The sequence below is a fragment of the Bufo gargarizans genome, chromosome 11 (genome assembly GCF_014858855.1).
Source record: "Bufo gargarizans isolate SCDJY-AF-19 chromosome 11, ASM1485885v1, whole genome shotgun sequence".
Lineage (NCBI taxonomy): Eukaryota > Metazoa > Chordata > Amphibia > Anura > Bufonidae > Bufo > Bufo gargarizans.
The window spans coordinates 66,918,855-66,940,412 of record NC_058090.1 but is presented as its reverse complement, the minus strand read 5'-3'; the positions used below and the strand labels follow the sequence as shown (position 1 = coordinate 66,940,412).

The 21,558-nt window shown below is 44.8% G+C and overlaps 1 protein-coding gene across 2 annotated transcripts in view; it reads left to right on the top strand.

Annotated features, from left to right (window-relative positions):
• Positions 1–21,558, top strand: part of SCFD1 (sec1 family domain containing 1) — a 173,304-nt gene that overhangs the window by 27,263 nt on the left and 124,483 nt on the right. For both annotated transcript variants that reach the window (XM_044271921.1, XM_044271923.1), the window contains exons 8-11: positions 671–726; positions 3,735–3,820; positions 5,790–5,889; positions 13,879–14,018. In XM_044271921.1, the coding sequence (XP_044127856.1) occupies positions 671–726; positions 3,735–3,820; positions 5,790–5,889; positions 13,879–14,018 (382 nt within the window). The remainder of the gene's footprint in view (positions 1–670; positions 727–3,734; positions 3,821–5,789; positions 5,890–13,878; positions 14,019–21,558) is intronic.

Genomic DNA, 21,558 nt, shown 5'->3' with positions numbered 1-21,558 from the left:
ACACACTGCTGGGCAGAAGCCTCCACCCGGCAGTTTGTTATTGTAAATAAAAGATCGTTTGCCCTGTGCAATCATTCGCAGAGCATCGGAGCATGAAAAAATCTGATGCTAACATCAGGGTGCTGCCTGGGTGTAAATATGGGTATGTCCGGGTTCAGCTCTGAACCCGGACAACCTCTTTAACATGTAGACAGTATTAGTAAATGTGGGCTATTGTCTGAATAGGAATTAATATCTTCCTATTGCTGCAGATTTTTTTTGCCCAACATATAAATGTCAATATGAACACACACTGTCAGCCTGGCCTCAATCCCACTTAAGATGGCCATACATGTAGTTGATCCCTTGTCTGTGGGATTGTTTGTACAAATTATTCCACCAACAACATGGCGGACCAACTGGACAATCATGGAGCCAGGTTAAAAAAAAAAGCACACATTGGAAAATGATTGGTCGATCATGCTGTAGGCATTCAGCTGACCATTGGCGAAAAACTCCTGTGGAATACTCAAGTAATGGTTTGAAAAAACCTCTTGTGTGGATGGGCAGCTATTTCATTGTCACTTGATCTGTTAGTTCTAAGCAGGAGTGAATTTGGCACTGGTATGAATGTAACCTTTACTAAATTGGCATGAATGTAACGTTTATTAAACTTTCTTTTCTTCTGTAGGGGCAGTACCCATCATCAGATGTCCAAGGGGCAATGCTGCAGAGATGGTTGCAGTGGTGAGACTTACATTGGCAATTACTGTGGTTAGCTCTGGCAGAGAGGGCACATATAGGGGGGCAGGGGATGGGGAGTGAGCTGTATGTTCCACATACTCGTCTCTAGCACTCAGTGGGACGCTGAAGATGGACTCTCCTTAGCAGCACTCTAAATGAGCATCGCTAAAGAGACTCTTTACACGCTGTTATTTAGTAAAGAGAAAAATCTTTCCCATATCTGCTTATAAAGTGTATAACAACCCCGTACCTACATTAAAGAGTAACTAAACCTTTGTTAACGTTTTTAATATGTTGGCCCTAATAAAACTATTTGTCTTATACTTTATTAATCAGGTTTGTATTTTTATGACACTTTTACCTCCCTAAAGTGCACCATTCCCTGTGCACTTAGCGGAGTACGGAGTACACATTTTATCAAGGGGCCGCAACAGCGCTGCGAGTACGGGCAGGAGCACTCATTACTGCTCCTGCTCCCCGTATAATTACTAGCTCCTGGCATAGCACATGGGTACCCTGTACCCATTTATTATGCCAAGATTAGTGGAGAGGGCTCCTGCTTCTGCTTGCTCCGCTCAGCTAAGGCTCTTTCACACCTGCGTTCTTTTCTTCCGGCATAGAGTTCCGTCGTCGGGGCTCTATGCCAGAAGAATCCTGATCAGTTTTATCCTAATGCATTCTGAATGGAGAGAAATCTGTTCAGGATGCATCAGGATGTCTTCAGTTCAGGACCGGAACGTTTTTTGGCTGGAGAAAATACCGCAGCATGCTGCGCTTTTTGCTCCGGCCAAAAATCCTGAACACTTGCCGCAAGGCCGAATCCGGAATAAATGCCCATTGAAAGGCATTGATCCGGATCCGGCCTTAAGCTAAACGTCGTTTCGGCGCATTGCCGGATCCGACGTTTAGCTTTTTCTGAATAGTTACCATGGCTGCCGGGACGCTAAAGTCCTGGCAGCCATGGTAAAGTGTAGTGGGGAGCGGGGGAGTAGCATACTTACCGTCCGTGCGGCTCCCGGCGCGCTCCAGAGTGACGTCAGGGCGCCTGATCGCATGGCACGTCATCCATGCGCATGGGGCGCTCTGACGTCATTCTGGAGCGCCCCGGGAGCCGCACGGACTGTAAGTATACCGCTCCCCACTACTACTATGGCAACCAGGACTTTAATAGCGTCCTGGCTGCCATAGTGACACTGAAAACATTTTGAAGACGGATCTGTCTTCAAATGCTTTCAGTTCACTTGCGTTTTTCCGGATCCGGCGTGTAATTCCGGCAAGTGGAGTACACGCCAGATCCGGACAACGCAAGTGTGAAAGAGGCCTTAAAGAACTGCATGTCAGCTCTTAATTTAGCGGAGCAGGCAGAAGCAGGAGCCCACTCCGCTAATCCTGGCATAGTTCATGGTTACAGGGAAGTAAAAGTGTCATAAGAATAGAAAATGGAGTAAAGGGGTTGTCTCACTTCAGCAAATAACTTTATCTACATGCTGAATGCTAATACAAGACACTTACTAATGTATTGTTATTATCCTTATTGCCTCCTTTGCTGGCTGGATCTATTTTTCCATCAAAATAAACACTACTTGTTTCCATGGTTACGACCACCCTGCAATCCAGCAGCGGTGGTCATGCTTGCACATTATAGGAAAGTGCCGGCCTCTCTGGTGGCCAGGACCATGGGAGCTCACATAGGCTGGTGCTTTTTCCTATAGTGTGCAAGCGCTACCACTGCTGCTGGATTGCAGGGTGGTCGTAACCATGGAAACGAGCAGTGTGTAATGTGATGGAAAAATGAATCCAGCCAGCAAAGGAGGCAATATGGATAATAACAATACATTAGTAAATGGTTTGTATTTACTTCCTCTACATGATAAATGCCACTTGCTGAAGTGAGACAACCCCTTTAATAAAGCATATTACAAATAGTTTTATTATTATGGAGAAAAAAAAATACAAGTTTTAGGTACTCTTTAAAGAGAGTAAAATGATAGTTACTTTAAAGACTTGTGAACACTGGTACAAAGAAAAAGTGCCCATAGCAACCAGTTAGATTGATCCTTTCATTTTCCAAAGTAGCTCTGAAAAATGAAAGGTGGAATCTGATTGGTTGCTATGGGTAACTGAACCAATTTTCCTTTGCAATAGTGTTAGTAAATTCGGATTTGTCCTACTTTGGACAAATCCGAATCTTTGCGATTCGTTTACAATGCAGTGAGTTCCTGATCGCTTGTACAAGTATTATAATGTGTGGGCTCCGGTGAGGCCACATGAAGATGGCTGCCAGTACCGCAAGACTTTGCGAGTCTCGCTCATGTGCTGTTAAATTTATGCATGCACCACTACTCACATGATTTCAGAACGAATCCAAACACGGATTCGTTCAGTATGCCGCAATCGTGAACAAATCATAGTCTCGCTTTACTATTAATTTTCTACATTCGGCCTCAGCGGACCCCATACATTATAATACATGTAAGGCAAAGATTCCAAAGCGGGACGAATGCGAATCTACTAACTCTGCTTTGCACCAGTTTTTAGAAATCTCCCCCAGTGTTTCATCAAAGACAACCTGTTTTAGTGTAAGGTTCCTGACGCCCCTCCAGCAGACAGCTGATTGCCAGTGGTCGCTGCTTGTCAGTGAGGCAGTAACACTGTAGCTTCCTCTACAGAGTAGTGTTAAAAAAATGGCCGTTCAGGTGATGCCATGGCTGTGCCAGAGCAGCTCTCCATTATGTACCATAGAGGGTAAGGGGGTCCTGAGGAGGGGAAGCGAAAAAATGGCCATTCAGGTGATGCCATGGCTGTGCCAGAGCAGCTCTCCATTATGTACCATAGAGGGTAAGGGGGTCCTGAGGAGGGGAAGCGGGTCATGGATGGTGAATAGAAAAAAATAGCTTTTATTGCTCAGAAATACTGCAGATGATTAAATGAGCTCTTGCTCAAGTTTACGCATTATTCCAAATTATAACATAGCACCTCTATCTGTTTAACACTGTCATATTTCCTCTTAGAAACTGGATAAGAAGTTGCGTGAAAATCTTCGAGATGCCAGAAACAGTCTTTTTACTGGAGATAACCTCGGGACAGGACAGTTTAGGTAATAAATACCTGAAATTAGTTGTATGTATAACTTGGGTGACCACAGAGCATCATAAACCTACATTATCATGGCTACAAAAGGTTAGCTTTCATTAGGATGGCCAGCAGGCCTATTATGTAACATTTCCATGCTGTGCAGGTTTTGTTAGATTGTCCTACGCTGTATGCGGTTCCTATTTGGCTACAATTATACCAAGGTAATGAAACCATTTCTAGTGTAATCTCAGAAGGGATGAAGTAGAACACGTGATTGTTGCTGAAGCAGAAGTTGGGTATGTATGAGAATAGTCCGGCTTCAAAAGCTTATCAGTTATCATATTATAACCACATTTCTGAACAGTGTAATCAGGAAGGGTGTCCTCCTCTCTATATAGGTACCACGATCTTGTACAGAACTTGTACAGTGGGAAAAATGCTGCAACGTAAGAATGTTTTAAAAAAAAAAATAGATGTATTAATACATTATTTTTATCATTTAACTGCAAAGTGACTGACCAAAAGAGAAATCTAAATCAAATCAATATTGGGTGTGACCACCCTTTGCCTTCAAGACATTATGAATTCTTCTAGGTACACTTGCACGCAGATTTTGAAGTAGCTTGGCAGGAAGGTTGTTCATTCATCTTGGAGAACTAACCACAGATTTTCTGTGGATGTCTGCTTGCTCAAATCTTTCAGTCTCTTTGTGTAATCCCAGACAGACTCAGTGATGTTGAGATCGGGACATATTGCCACTTCCAGGACTCCTTGTACTTCTTTTTCGATGAAGATGGTTACTAATGATATTGGCTGTATGTTTAGGATCATTTTCCTGCTGCAGAATAAATTTACAGCCAATTAGACGCATCCCTTAATGTATTGCATGATGAATAAGTATCTGCCTGTATTTCTTAGCATTGCGGACACTATTAATCCTAACCAAATCCCCAAGTCTGCAGCCCCAAACCTACAAGAAACCTCCACCATGCTTCACTGTTGCCTGCAGACACTCGGTATTGTACAGCTCTTCAGCCCTTCTGTCATGGCCAAGTATTTCAAATTTCGACTCATTGGTCCAGAGCACCTGCTTCAGATTTTCTGCACCCGAGTTCCTATGTTTTCATGCATAGTTGAGTCGCTTGGCCTTGTTTCCACTTTGAAGGTATGGCTTTGGCTGTAGTTCTTCCATGAAGACCACTTCTAGCCAGACTTCTCTGGACAGTAGATGAATGTACCTGGATCCCATTGGATTCTTCCACTGCTGGACATCTTCCAACCTTAACATCACAATGAATGCTGTCCTCTGCTGAGTAATACGGGCAATACTTATCCATCATGCAGTACCATCTGTGAGGCATCTGATTTGTCTCCAAATTTATTCTGAGGCAGGAAAAAACAAACAGCCAATGTCATTGAAAGCTGTCTTCAGTGTAAAGAACAACAAGTAGTCCTGGAAGTGATGCTATGGCCCCCACAGCGCCCTAATCTCAACACCTTCAAGCATTTCTGACATTTCATGAAGAGACAGGATTTGGACAAGCTGACGTCTTTGGTTAGTTCTCCAAGATGTTTGTAACAACCTCCCTGCAGAGTTCCTTCACAAATTGTGCGCAAGTGTACAAAAAAGAATTGATGCTGTTTTGAAGGCAAAGGGCAGTCACACCAAATATTGATTTGATTTAGATCTTTCCTTTGTTCATTCACTTTGCAGAGTGTTAATTGATAAAAACAAACCATTAACACTTCTATTGTTGAAAGCATTCTTACTTTCCAGCATTTTTTCCAACCCTGCCTAAAACTTTTTCACAGTACTGTGTGTAGAGGCAAGACTTGTACACCAGAGATGTACCGTTTGTAGTTAGTGCTCTTCCCGATTACTTTGTATATTAAAGGTTGAATACCTCTGTATTTGCATCTTGTGAGGTTAGATTAGCAGCCTTCATCATCTTACAGTGGTTAACAGTAATTTCCTTTTTTTCCTCCCTCAGCTTCCAGAGACCTTTGTTAGTTCTTGTGGATAGAAACATAGACCTTGCCACTCCTCTTCACCACACGTGGACATATCAGGCCCTGGTGCATGATGTTCTGGTGAGCTTTTATGTCTTAAATTTCCTTAGGAAATGCAAGAATATAGATAAGTAGATAGGCAGACAGATACCACACATGATACGGCTTTCTACAAGCATCTAACAGCTGTCTTCTTCAGATATTGTCATAGTAAGCCTATTTAAATAAAGCAGTTTTTTACACCAAAGAAATAACCTTCCATGGCCTGGGGTAGAAAGGGAGGGAACCAATAAAGCCGCCTCTTTTACAGATTTTACATATTCCTCAACTTCAGTATATTTACAGAACAGGTTTATTCCAGGCGCCCAAGTGGATGCCAGTCAAGCGTCTGGGTATCAGAGACTTCCAAGAACCCAGGAAAGATGGACATAAGTTGGATTTACCGCATCTGTCTTCTGTTATTTGCTACACCCAGCTCTCAATGGCAAATCATATAACTTTCTCACAGCCAGGGAGAAGGTGACTTATTTTTTTTTCTCCCTGGCTGTGACTCCAGGGAGGAGGAGATGCCCCTTGAGCAATATGGCCGTACTGGGGGGGAACAGAGCAGCGCATAGGGAAAATAGTAAGCGATCTCGCATCACTTCAGTATGCCCTACCCTGCCAGCTTTTTACATGATAATTTCAGGGCCGGTGAAAGGTCCTCTTTACAGCAAATAAAAATTGAAAATCTGTTTGTGTTACACTATATGATAGGTATAAAAATATACTTTTTTTTCACAACCTATAATCCCAATATTAAAAACACAATATGTAAAAATTGTTTTAAAGGAAGCTGCTTTGGTCACAGAACAAAATGTAAAAAAAATAATAATCTAGTACTTATTTTAAAGAAGCATTCCAGTTAATAAGTACATTAACAACTGTTATAACTGATGCTATTATTAACCCTTTGCGATCTCTGGTCTTTAAAAATGGCCCCTGCTCCTAGAGCACAGTGGCTGCCATGTCCAGGGGCCAATGTCTGCAATTGATGATAACTCCAGTCACATACATTAAACCCCACGGATGCCGTGGTCAAATGTGACCACGTCGTATGAAAGCTGAAAACTCTGAAGCGCTGCTCTTCCGGGCCTGAAATGGCTCTTCATTGGGAGCTGTCCTTTTGCTGAACCTGCTGGAGACTGTTAGCCCATTCACAGGTATATTCCAGGTAGCAGCACTACATTGGAATTTACAGAATTTTCGATTTGGCAATGTGCTGAATCCCATTGCTAAACCGAAATGGCAGTACAATGATTGCCTGTTAGGGCCTTGGGGACCTGAAAAAGAGTAAAATAAAAAAAATTCAACTCCCCACCTCCCCCTTTCTCCAGAATAAGGGTCCATTCACACGTCCGCAAAATGGATCCGCATCCGTTCCGCAATTTTGCGGAACGGGTGCAGACCCATTCATTTTCAATGGGTCCGGAATGTGCTGTCCGCATCCACATTTGCGGATCCGCACTTCCGCATTCGTGCTTCCGTTTCCGCAAAAAAATAGAACATGTCCTATTCTTGTCCACAATTGCTGACAAGAACAGGCATATTCTATTAGTGCCGGCAATGTGCGGTCGGCAAAATGCGGAATGCACATTGCTGCTTTCCGTGTTTTGCGGATCCGTGGCTCCGTGTATCCGCAAAACACATTGCGGACGTGTGAATGGAGCCTAAAAAGTATATCATATGCATCGGCACAAACAAAACTATATAAATATGGTATAGTTGTAAGCCTACTGACTCTGAGGATGAAAGGCATGGGTCAGTTTTACTGCATAGGGAATGATGTAAACAAAAACATAAAACTATGGAGGAATTGCATTTTCTTTTTCTAAATCCACCCCATTTACAATTTTCTTCCAGTTTCCCATTATATCATATGCAACACTGGTGCCATTAGAAAGTACACTTGAACTGCAAAAAAAAAGCCTTTATTTGTGAATGGAAAAACATAAACTCAAAAACTGAAGATCTGGAAGGGGTTAAATAATTGGGATCACTTGTGATAATGGCGGACACATTTTTATTTAGTTATTTAAAGAAGCACTCCAATAAATATTTTATTCTCTGACCTTTTAGAAAGGAACATGATGTAAACTGTAGTGAAAGTAATCTTACCAGTGACTGTATTTGTGAGTTATAACCTCCCTTCTGATCCACACTCTGACTCTCCAAATAACACAGCATTTTATATGTGGACAGGAAGCCAGTTTCTCTGTGTATTCCTGCCTTGTTCCCATTGTGTCCCATTCTTTTCTTGTGGGCCATGGTCATGCCTGACACCCAGGTTCTCTAGCCCTGATTTGTTAATGGTTCTGCTGGGAGTGCTCTTCTCCTTTGACAGCCTGGTATGAAGTTGGGGGTTGTCGACTTCTGACACTTCTACCCTTTTCACGTCCGCAGTTCTCTGGCCCTTGGTGTCCAGACACCGTTTTCAGTTCATTTTCTTCTCGTGCCATGTCGTGTCTGTTCATCACTCTAGGGGGGTCTTTTCCTGCATGCTGTGGTTTTATCTCTGTCCAAAATTCCGGAACACTTGCCGGATCCGGCCCAAAGTGTTTCGGCAAAACTGATCCGTTTTTGCGATCTGCGCATGCTCAGGCCGCAAAAAAATTGAAAAAAAGAAATGCCGGATCCGATGAATGTAGCAACCCTAAATTCAGGTGGAAGAACGGCCCCTGAAGAGGAAGACGCCAGGGTTTGTCGGCAAGAAGGGCAACTAAAGACACGTGCCACACCCGGCGCGGCCAATCTGGGGCCACGAGAATGACTGGCAGTCCCTCGGACTTGATCTTCCGGAGAATATGCGGAATGAGAGGAAAAGGTGGGAACACGTAAGGAAACGAACTCCACGGAATCACCAGCGCGTCGCACACCAGGGCAATCGGGTCCCTGAACAATGCGACAAAGTCCTCTACCTTGTTGTTGAAGCGGGAGGCCATGAGATCCACATCCGGTCACCCTCACCACTCGCAGATGGCTCGAAAAACCTGTGGGTGAAGAACCTACTCACCGGGATCGAGACGCTCCCGGCTGAGGAAGTCTGCGATCCAGTTGTTGACGCCAGGGATGTGAACTGCCGATAGTGCCGGAACTTGTTTCTCTGCCCAGCTGAGAATCAGCGCAGTCTCTGCCATGGCTGCCGGGCTCCAGTTGCTGCCCTGGTGATTGAGGTACGCCACCGTCGTGGAGTTGTCGGACTGAACCAGAACCGGGCGACCCCTCAAATGGTTGGCCCAATGCCGCAGAGAGGGACGAATCACTCAACTCCAGAACATTGATTGGAAGGGAGCGTTCCTTGCGTGACCATACTCCTTGAGCAGAGAGGTTTTCCAACACTCCTCCCCCCCCCCCCCAACCCCTGAGGCTTGCGTCCGTCGTGAACACTTTTTTAACGGAGAGGAAGGAACGAGCGGCCCAATGTCAACATCGGAGAGACCAACCACCATCTGAGGGCCTGGCGAACCTGGACAGGGAGACGCATGGGCCGATCCAAGGAGGCTGGGGAGCAGTCCCAGCTGGTCAGAATGGCTCACTGAAGCGCACTGGTATGAAATAGAGCATGGGGAACCGCTTCGAAGGCTGAGACCATGTGACCCAGAGCCCGCATACAGAGACGATTGGGGACCGGAGCTGGGTGCAACAAGGGGAGAATACGGAGAGCGGATAGCTTCTCCGGAGGCAAGAACGCCTTGGCTTAAAATGTGTCGTGCACCATGCTCAGATAAGTCAATCATTGCAACAGATCAAGACTTTTGCCTGTTAAGGATCCATCCGACGTTCTCCAGGCTGTCCAGAACTATGCTCATCTGCCATTGGCAAGGTAGTGTGTTTAGTCAAGCGGGAAACTGGCGGGTCCACTATAGGTGCGGACGACCATTTGTTAGTGAAATCCTCCAGAAAAGGATAAAGGACGTTTAAGCGTCTAAGGTAAAACGCCTATCAGGGAAATTCCACTCCTTGGAAAGACAGGAATAAAACTCCTGATGGTTGGGGAAACGCTTGTGCAAGGGATGGGACCTTCTAAAGGAAAAACCCAAGCTGGCAGGCGACTGTGCGGGATCCTCAACCTGCAACGTCTCGATCATCGCCATAATCAGATAGTCCACTGTGGAGGACAGTTTGGACGACTGACCCTCCGGCGAGACACCATGCTCATCTTACCCCTCCCTATCCTCATACTTTTGTGCTTAGTGTCCGCCTCCTAGTGACAACAGCTATACCCATGGTCAAGCTTGTGTCCCCCAATGATACAGATGAGAAGTAGAATTTAACAAAACTGGTGCAAAGGAAAAGAGTTGCCCGTAATAAGCATTCAGGTTGCAGATATGCAGGGATATTGGTGCACATGTTTACAATATTTAGTGAGCCTCGCCTCTTTCAGAAGTGTAAAGAGTAAAAAGGTCAGGATTACAGAGTAGAACACTTCTATGTCTCATTTATGATGTGCCACTTTTTAAAAAGTCACATCTCCACATCCGGTTAACTCCCTGGTGTACTTTTACAGACAGGCGTACACCACCTTGCACTTGTGCCAATGATATTATTAATGTGCGCCATTTCATACACTTGGCCTAACCTCACAAAACAAAGACAGACTTAAAACTCACTCCAAAACCAACGCAAATGATACCCCCCCAACAGCCGTAAAAAGGGTTATGCTATGATTGATGTAAAAAATGAAAATCAGACATCTTATAGTACATGACTGTTTCTGTTTCTAACAAAGTGACAAAGCTAGAACCATCCCTGCACCTTACTTGGGTTTCAGAGATCTCCACACTCATTGCTCTGCTAGATTTTCTTCAGGGTGTGTCCTTTCTGCTGCAGCTCTCTCCCTGAACCTGCCACAGCTTCCAACAGAATGTATGGCTGGTGGCAGTTTAAGATGTAAATGGAGTATGTTCAACCAGCTCAGTGAGATGGAAAAGAACAAACAGCAGGTGGCGCTCTACAGATACAGTTTATTGAATAGCTCACAGGTTTTACTACATTTTTAATTATATGCAATTACAAAAGTATTCAGATCTAGGTGGTGGTTTGAAAAATGTAGAATAGGGCTTCTAAAAATGAAAAATTTTGTCTTATTGGTTGTTGTTGCTGTCCTCCATTTTCCCGTGCACTTTCATACATTTCATAATGCGTATGTCACCATAGTACAGAATCTCTAGTGGAGTAGAGTCTGTGTGGTAGAACTCGCCTGTCTAACCACTACACTGGTGCCTCCTCTATGCCACTCACTGCATTGATCACCCATACAGTATAGTATTCCATTTATATGCTTGTATCCCTCTCACCCACAAAGCTGCTTTGAGCCCACATGGATGATCTCTGCCTTAGGGCCCATTCAGACGGCTGTAAAAACGAGTCTGCACCCTTTCATTTCAATGGGGCTGTAAAAGATGCGGACAACCGTGTGCTGTCTGCATCCGTGGTCCCATTCTGCGGCTGCGTAGAAAGAATAGAGCATGTCTTATCCTTGTCCGCAATCGCAGACAAGAATAGGCATTTTCTATTTATTATGGTTGCGGCAATATGCGGTATCCGTGTTTTGCCGATCCGCAAAACACTACGACCGTCTGAATGTGACCTTAAATTGGGTTTCTGGGATTTTTTAACTGATTCTTTTCTGGATAGGTCATCAGTATCTGGGAGGGGTCCAACATCCAAGCACAGCGCCGTACATTGGCAGTGCTTGGCCATGTGACCAGAATGTGATGTCACATGGCCTAGGCAAAGCTACCAGAAGGCCATGGTGTTACTGCGAGAGCTGGTGCCATCTCAAATAGCTGGACCCCCACCGTACAGATGCTGGTCACCTATCCAGAGGATTGGTCATGAGTTGAAAGAAAATCTAGAAAACCCTTTTGAGTATTATTCTGCCAGTCATTATAATTTTTCTATCTCCACCTCTCTGTCACGTGTATGACAGTTCCCTTTTATATGGAGTTGTAATAGGGCTAACATAAAGGTGCATGAGCCCGCCACTTGTAGCTCTATATGTTAGATTACAAAATGTTCCTCTCCGTACACATGGCGTCAGTACAGCAGTGCCCGGTGTGTCTGTACGGCCCCTCGTGTATTCGTTCATATAGAGTAAGATTCCTATTTCTTTCTGCAGATTAGGAGGTTACTTACTGAGTTAGAAAGCCTCTCCTTTACAGAAGAGGGTAACTGTCTTGCTGTGTGCGGTGCACTGTAGCAGAGCTGTGTTTTTCTGTGGTCGGGTGATCGGAGCTGAGCATCCTGAGCCAGTTAACACATTAGAGATGTGATTGAAGCTGACGGAGAGCATATCCACCTCCTCAGGTGTTTATTCTCTGCATGTTAAGTAGTATTAGGATGGGCGCTACATAAAAACGGCTTGGGCTGATTTCTGCATGATCCACAAGGAGCACGGGGAGAAATGGAGTCCATGGAATTCAGAGAGGACGCTGCACAGCCCTCATTGCTGGGACAGTCACTTTCCTGCATATGCCTATGTGAATGTGTAACCTATTGGATTGTATTACTGGATGAAACAGCATATTTACCTTACATGAGGATGAACTAGTTATATAGTGACTGCCTGTGACTTCCATTTCTTACGCTTCCCCATTTCCAACATTGATAATACTCCAGTTCTTTCAATGACTGCATTATACCTATTATAATTCCTACACATTGTACAGTTTCACATGCTCACGTTGCTGCTTTGTTCATACTTCTACTGAATACCGTACATTCTTAAAGGGGCTGGTCCCCCCTGGTTGCAGGTCCCCTGCGGGACTTGCAAAGGTGAAGCTTACTTATCTGTTTCCCAGCGCCAGCTCCCCGCTTCTTCTCCTGCAAGCCTGCGGCACCCCTCAGGGCTCCTGCAATGTCAACATCCGGTTTGACATTGCCGCAGCCAGTCACAGGCCTTTGCGGTGTCAGGCTCCCCTTTGTGTCGTTACAAATGGTCGCGTCCTGTGATTGGCAGCAACAATGTCAATCTGGATGTTGGCATCGCTGGAACCCAGAGGAGCGCCGCGGGTCTGCAGAAAAATGAGTAGGGGGCCAGGTAAGTAAGGGGACCAGCAACCTCCTCATTCTTGCACTGCCCCTTCAAGTAAATGCTTGCATTCCCCATGAGATAACCCTTCTAAAGCATCCTTTGTCTGCATTTCGGAGTTACTCCGTTGTCCCTCCTGGAAATGTATGAATAATGTGACAACCTGATATTTATCATTCCCCAGTGTACTCGGTGTACTGCTTGTATTAAAGGTGTTTCCTTCTCCCCTCTGGAATAAAATGAGGTGCACACACAAGCCAAGCATGCATGTTTATGGTGGACGGTGAGAGAAAGCCAAACAAGTATTTGGACAGCTGTTACCTTACGTGTATCATCTGCTTAAGGGGGTTCTAAAATACCATAAACAGATGTTTAGTGGCATAGAAACCTCTTACTCCTCTTATTTCTTACAGCGGCACATCAGTTCAGGGCACTCTAAGCCGTTTACACATCCCGTCCATGGGCAGTAATCACATTCATGATGGTGCTTTCCTAGAGGTGTCCTCTTGTTTAGGAGCTGAAAGTGTTCAGTACATGCGCAGATACAAGAAGTAGTATCTCCAGTAAGTGCACATGCGCTAAATACAATGCAGCTGCGGAGGTGGACACGTGTAAATTGTGTGAATGCTCCCATGTGCTATGGACGCAGCTGCTGCCATCCCATTTTAACACCATTTTCCCATGCACTGCAGGGAGGCATAGAAATGGGTACTGCAGTAAGGAATGAGGGAACTTACAGTTTTCTATGTCAGTGCACTTCAGTGTATGGCATTTTTTAAAGTCACCAGAAACGTGAAAATGTGATTTTTACAATGAGGACAGTTCCGTTGTATAACCTCCTTTTCTAACTGGCCAAGGGCTATGAAGCAGTACAATTAAAAGGGGCACATGCATGTCCTCTTCACTTGTTGCATTGGCCCCTTCTGAGTCTTGCTTTGTTCTTCAAATGGCCAACAGCACTTGCTGAATGTACCTAATATTCACCTCTTCTGTTCTAGGACTTTCATTTAAACAGAGTAAATCTGGAGGAGTCTGCAGCGGTGGAAAGCAGCCCTTCTGGGGCCCGACCTAAGAAGAAAAACAAGAAGTCCTATGATTTAACAGTGGCTGATAGATTCTGGCAAAAACACAAAGGCAGGTAAAGTCTAGATACTTTCGACAGAGATAAATATAGATGGAAAAACATATATGTCCTGATAACGAAAACTACAATCACTGTAAACTTGTTCAGTATGTATTCTTCACCTAGCCCAACAATCTGCCATTTAAATTTGGACAAGTTTACAGTGATTGTGGTTTTACGTATCAAGATATAAGCACTCTGTATGCAAAAATCTGCACATAAAAATACCAAAATATCTTTATTAAACATAATAAATACAAGAGTAAATTGGCAGTGACAAACACAAGGAGTATGCCATACAAACAAGGGTCAAATATAAATACCAGGAAACGGCACTGATATATACAGGAATGGGTGTATGTGAATAATCAAGCCATATGGTTCACCCTCCTGACCATGTAAATATCACTTAACTTACATTACAGAAAACTCCGACATGTGTTTCACATCCGCTTCATCAGCTTCCCTCTGAGGAAGTGGACACGTGTTTTTTTTTTTTTTTTTTTTGGAGGTGCCATCAACCGGGTCTGTAATGTAATATGCAAACGGATATTCTCATGGTCAGGTGGGTGAACCATATGGCTTATTCACTTACACCCATTCCTGTATGGAATTGAGGTCCCCTCCTGCCCATTGTGTCTATGGCCCATGGTGGCTGCTACTAAGAACAGCTCAGGCAAGATGGCAGCCCCCTTGGCCATGTTGAGGAAATAGAAAAAAAAATCTGCGACCAGAGAATAAAAACATATATAAAAAAAAAATATCTGTTGCTTTCTGGCTTTAATTGCTAAAAAACTATTTCTGTGACACATTTCCTTTCGGTCTATCCACAGCATTTCAGTTGGGTTAAGGTCTGGGCTTTGACTGGGCCCTTGCAACACCTTGATTTGACTTTGGCTAAGATTTGGCTGCTGGATAGGTGACCTACAATACTCTGGTATAGAAAGGAGTGCATGGTAAATTCAATGGTCCTGTGGCTGCAAAACGAGCACAAATCATCATCCGTCTAGCACTGTGCTTGACAGGTGGTAGGAGGTTTTGTGCTGATGTGCTGGGTCCAGTGCATTATCGCCAAACATTTCCACTTTGGCCTCTTCTCTTCAAACTGTTTAGAAATGGTCTTATAAACATTCCCACATTGATGGGCAACCACAGTGCTTCTTTAAAGTGTAACTATCATGTTTTCATAAAATTTAAAAAAATCTATTTTAGCATATGTTAATGCTGGTGATGCCTTATGCATAAATCAATCTTTAGTTTCTTCACATACCACTGTTTTCCTTGAGTTTTTTCCTTAGTTATGGCTGTTTTAACCCCTACAATATAAGGATCTTCTCAAGATGGCTCCTTCTCTGCCAGTTCTCTGAGGCCAAAACTGCCTTCCTTCACTTTCCATACACACTGCCAAGACTGGTGCCAATGTTATATTGATGACCTGTCCTTGACATTAACACACTCCTGAATGCTTCAGACCTGCAAACTGCCAAAAGTTCTGCTTTTATATAGTTGGCCAAACTTTCTGATGATCAGTTAATCAAAGGCATTTGATTAGTAGTCCAGACTGCTACTATTTACCCTAATTCTAATGGGAGCAGCAAGGGTGAACTTAACTTCTCACACACGGCACTTAAAGGGGTTGACCAACTCTCCAGTCACCACTATGGGACTACCTGAAATAGCAAAGGACCAGCTCCTATAGCGGTGAACAGAGGGTAACTGTGCTCTCTTCACCTTGGGGACCCTGTTTGGGAGATAGAAGCGGATCCCAGAGGTCCTCCACCTATCTGACATGTTGAACTTACAACAGGTACCAGTACAGTGGAAACCCCCCTTTTTTTTTTTTTTTTAAGGAATTCAACTCAGGGTGTGTTGATGGTTTTGACCCAACTGGTGTTTTTTTTATAGAATTTATTTTTAAAAAATTCAAACAGTAGGTAGTAGTAGCTTTAACCCAATTTTTTTTACAAGGGTTAAAAGGAAAAATAGCACCACAGAACATGTTACTCTATTTGTCCAGAAATAGTAAAAAAAAATAAAAATAAAATACCCCCTAAATGTGGTCATAAACTACTGTTTGGGAACACAGCAGGGTTCAGAAGGTAAGGAGCAGCATCTGGATTTTGTGACAGAATTTACTTAGATTAAGAGCCATAACATTTTATTTTTTTGTTGACTGAGCTGCGGGGTACATTTGGCCTTTATATCTCTCTTTATTTAATGGCAAAAATTGTAATTCTGTCTTTTTTTATTTTTTATCTTTTATGGGATTCATTCTGAGGTATAAATGAAATGATAACTATATTCTGCAGGTTGATACTATTATTTTGATACCAAATGTAAAGTTTTTGTTATGTTTTACTTAGGGCTGCACGATAAATCGAAAAAATAATCGAATCGCGATAATCGGCAAATGCGATATGGCGATTTGGCCGACCCGAAAATGCAGCGATTATATATAAAAGGGGCCCTGCGCACATAACTGCCTTTTGCGTGTAAAGTGTTTTACTAGTGTGTGTGTGGGTGAAACAATCTCTCTCCTAACAGGTCCGGCCTCTGTACTCACTATGAATGCAATGCACTGCAGCGAGCGGCAGCGAGGTGGCCGGCCGGCTGACGTCACTTAGTAACGCTCCTGCTTCCTGAAGTGGGAGGAGCGTTACTAAGTGACGTCGGCCGGCCGGCCACCTCGCTGCCGCTCGCTGCAGTGCATTGCATTCATAGTGAGTACAGAGGCCGGACCTGTTAGGAGAGAGATTGTTTCACACACACACACACACTAGTAAAACACTTAACACGCAAAAGGCAGTTATGTGCCCAGTTTAGGACACATGAGGGGGACCAGCATAAGATGCTATATGTCTTAAGCTGGCCCCCCTCATGGCCCTATGTGTCCTCCACACATCCCCTATAACAGCGCCCTCCACAGGTCCCCCATAACAGCGCCCTCCACAGGTCCCCCATAACAGCGCCCTCCACAGATCCCCCATATAACAGCGCCCTCCACAGATCCCCCATATAACAGCGCCCTCCACAGATCCCCCATATAACAGCGCCCTCCACAGATCCCCCATATAACAGCGCCCTCCACAGATCCCCCATATAACAGCGCCCTCCACAGATCCCCCATATAACAGCGCCCTCCACAGATCCCCCATATAACAGCGCCCTCCACAGATCCCCCATATAACAGCGCCCTCCACAGATCCCCCATATAACAGCGCCCTCCACAGATCCCCCATATAACAGCGCCCTCCACAGATCCCCCATATAACAGCGCCCTCCACAGATCCCCCATATAACAGCGCCCTCCACAGATCCCCCATATAACAGCGCCCTCCACAGATCCCCCATATAACAGCGCCCTCCACAGATCCCCCATATAACAGCGCCCTCCACAGATCCCCCATATAACAGCGCCCTCCACAGATCCCCCATATAACAGCGCCCTCCACAGATCCCCCATATAACAGCGCCCTCCACAGATCCCCCATATAACAGCGCCCTCCACAGATCCCCCATATAACAGCGCCCTCCACAGATCCCCCATATAACAGCGCCCTCCACAGATCCCCCATATAACAGCGCCCTCCACAGATCCCCCATATAACAGCGCCCTCCACAGATCCCCCATATAACAGCGCCCTCCACAGATCCCCCATATAACAGCGCCCTCCACAGATCCCCCATATAACAGCGCCCTCCACAGATCCCCCATATAACAGCGCCCTCCACAGATCCCCCATATAACAGCGCCCTCCACAGATCCCCCATATAACAGCGCCCTCCACAGATCCCCCATATAACAGCGCCCTCCACAGATCCCCCATATAACAGCGCCCTCCACAGATCCCCCATATAACAGCGCCCTCCACAGATCCCCCATATAACAGCGCCCTCCACAGATCCCCCATATAACAGCGCCCTCCACAGATCCCCCATATAACAGCGCCCTCCACAGATCCCCCATATAACAGCGCCCTCCACAGATCCCCCATATAACAGCGCCCTCCACAGATCCCCCATATAACAGCGCCCTCCACAGATCCCCCATATAACAGCGCCCTCCACAGATCCCCCATATAACAGCGCCCTCCACAGATCCCCCATATAACAGCGCCCTCCACAGATCCCCCATATAACAGCGCCCTCCACAGATCCCCCATATAACAGCGCCCTCCACAGATCCCCCATATAACAGCGCCCTCCACAGATCCCCCATATAACAGCGCCCTCCACAGATCCCCCATATAACAGCGCCCTCCACAGATCCCCCATATAACAGCGCCCTCCACAGATCCCCCATATAACAGCGCCCTCCACAGATCCCCCATATAACAGCGCCCTCCACAGATCCCCCATATAACAGCGCCCTCCACAGATCCCCCATATAACAGCGCCCTCCACAGATCCCCCATATAACAGCGCCCTCCACAGATCCCCCATATAACAGCGCCCTCCACAGATCCCCCATATAACAGCGCCCTCCACAGATCCCCCATATAACAGCGCCCTCCACAGATCCCCCATATAACAGCGCCCTCCACAGATCCCCCATATAACAGCGCCCTCCACAGATCCCCAATATAACAGCGCCCTCCACAGATCCCCATATATAACAGCGCCCTCCACAGATCCCCATATATAACAGCGCCCTCCACAGATCCCCCATATAACAGCGCCCTCCACAGATCCCCCATATAACAGCGCCCTCCACAGATCCCCCATATAACAGCGCCCTCCACAGATCCCCATATATAACAGCGCCCTCCACAGATCCCCATATATAACAGCGCCCTCCACAGATCCCCCACAACACAGCGCCCTCCACAGATCCCCCACAACACAGCGCCCTCCACAGATCCCCCACAACACAGCGCCCTCCACAGATCCCCCACAACACAGCGCCCTCCACAGATCCCCCACAACACAGCGCCCTCCACAGATCCCCCACAACACAGCGTCATCCACAGATCCCCCACAACACAGCGTCATCCACAGATCCCCCACAACACAGCGCCATCCACAGATCCCCCACAACACAGCGTCATCCACAGATCCAAATACCAAGCAAATAGACCTCTAGCACAATTCCTTTAAAATATTGCATCGCATATCGTTATCGCAATTTTTAGGGCCCTAATCGCAATCGCACAAAATTCCCATATCATGCAGCCCTAGTTTTACTACTTTTCTATAGTAAAATCACGTTTTCTTAAAAATCTGTTGTTTTGCATCACCATATACTAACAACATCAATAACATTTTTAAATTTCCATCAAAGCTGCTCTGTGGGGGGCTTGTTTTTTTTTGTGGGACAGGCTGTAGTTTTTATTGGTATCATTTTGGGGTATATATGACTTTTTGATTGTCTGTTACTTATTTTTTGGGGAGGTGAGGTATATCACCTGTATTTTTTATGCGGTACACCATACAGTATATATGAAATTATATTTTTGTTCTGCGGATAGATACGAATATGGCAATACCAAATTTTTTCATATTTTACAACATTTGCATCATAAAATCTCATTCTTTAATATGTTTGTTTTACATCGCTTTTTTTTTTTCTATCAAAGCGATTGTGTTGGAGCTTGTTTTTTGAATGATCACTATTCATAGCATTTTTGAGGGGGAAATGAGATGGTACAATTTTTTTGCCAATTAATAATAACGGGAGTACAGGAAAAGCGTGATATTTTTTCTAATTATGTACTGATACTTGAAAACCATGGAATTCAAAGAGAGTTTACTTTATTTTTCTCGTGACTGTATGTGTCAGCAGGATACTGTGGTATATTAAAGCGGTTATCCCATAAATAATGTAAAAATAAAAATCAGACATAATCTAGTACATGACAGCCTCTTTCTAACAGAGCTAGAACCAGCTGGGTACCTTACAGTGATCCAGAGATCTCCCCATTCATTGTTCCAGTTGTTATGCACTATATATTTTAAGCTGTCAGCTAGGACTGAAACGATTACTCGATTCAATCGTGTAATTCGACACAAAAAATCCTTGACGCAAATGTTTTCGAGGACTTGTTTGTGTTATGTGACCACGGAGCGGGAGTGAAGCGCTTGCTATTACTTACCTCTCCGTGGTCACCCGTACCGCGCTGCACTTTCAGCCCTGACGCATCGTCACATAGTATGTGTGCACTATGACCCGACGATGTGTGACGTCAGGACGGCAGTGCAGCACGCGGAGAAGAAGACGGAGGAGCTGTGGAGTGGCGCCCCTACAGGAAAGGTAAGTACAGGCACTAGGGGGCAAGCTGATGGCATTGGGGTGGGGGAGAGCTTGAATGCACAGGGGGGAGCTGATGGCACTGGGGGATAGTGGAGCTGATGGCACTGGGGGGAACTGATGCACTTGAGCTGATCAACGGGGGGAACGAAGAGTGTTGGGGACTGATGGCAGGGGGTCTGATGAATTTATATAAAGGAAAACAGTATTAGGCTACATTCTTTGAAAAAAAAAAATTTAAAAAAAAAGTAAATAAGTGATTTCTGTGGGCAGGATTTAATTTCCAGGAACGGATTCCGCATAAAACGGATGACATACGAATGTCATCCGTTTTTTTTGCGTAACCATTGACTTTGTATTGTACCAGGATCCGATTTTTGCGGAAAAGAATAGGACAAGTTTTATATTTAATCGGACATGCGGAACGGAACAACGGAAACGGACAGCACACATTGTGTTGTCCAAGTTTTTTCCAGGACCCATTGAAAATGAATGGGTCCAGAACTGGTCCTCATCTGTTCAGTTTTTTGCGGAACAGATCAGGAAAGAAACAACGGACGTGTGAATGGACCCTTAATTATTTTTTTCTTATTAGAGTACTCGATTAATCGTAAAAATAATCGATAGAATACTGGGCACATAACTGCCTTTTGCTATATTGTTAAAATAATCGTTTACTGCAACCCTACTGTCAGCTTAGGGTTGTGTCTTTTCTTAGGGGTGTGCCCTTTCTGCTTCAGCTGGTGACAGTTGAAGGATGGAAGCATGTGCTTCTATCTGAGTGAGCAGGACAGAGAAATTAGAAAAAGAGCAAAAAGCAGGTGGCGCTATAACAGATTTAATTGAATAACTCGATAGCTAGGATACATTTTTAACTGCATGCAATATCAAATGTATTCAGATCCAGGTGATGGTTTGAAAAACATTGAATATTTTTTGTGGGACAACCCCTTTTAAAAGAGGTCTGAACTTGCAGTATAGGGACATAACATTGCCACTTTACATAGTATTGATGCAGCCTCATTTGAAATCGGAAGTTCTGATCTGGGCACCAGATGCTCTGATGTTCAAAAGAATACAAAGAAAAAGATGATTAGGGTCATAGCACGTCTTAAGGCCCCCATAGATATTAGTGTATCGTCGGCCAAAACTCTTTGAAAATTACTAGTTTGGCCAAAAATGTAATGTGTACAGGAACTCCTGACAGATGATGTTGGGGAAGAGAAGGATCGAAGTGAATGTTTTCACCCGATCCTGGAGTTCTCCTAGGACATAAGCTGTTTGTAGAAGTGTGTCCGTTAGTGGTTT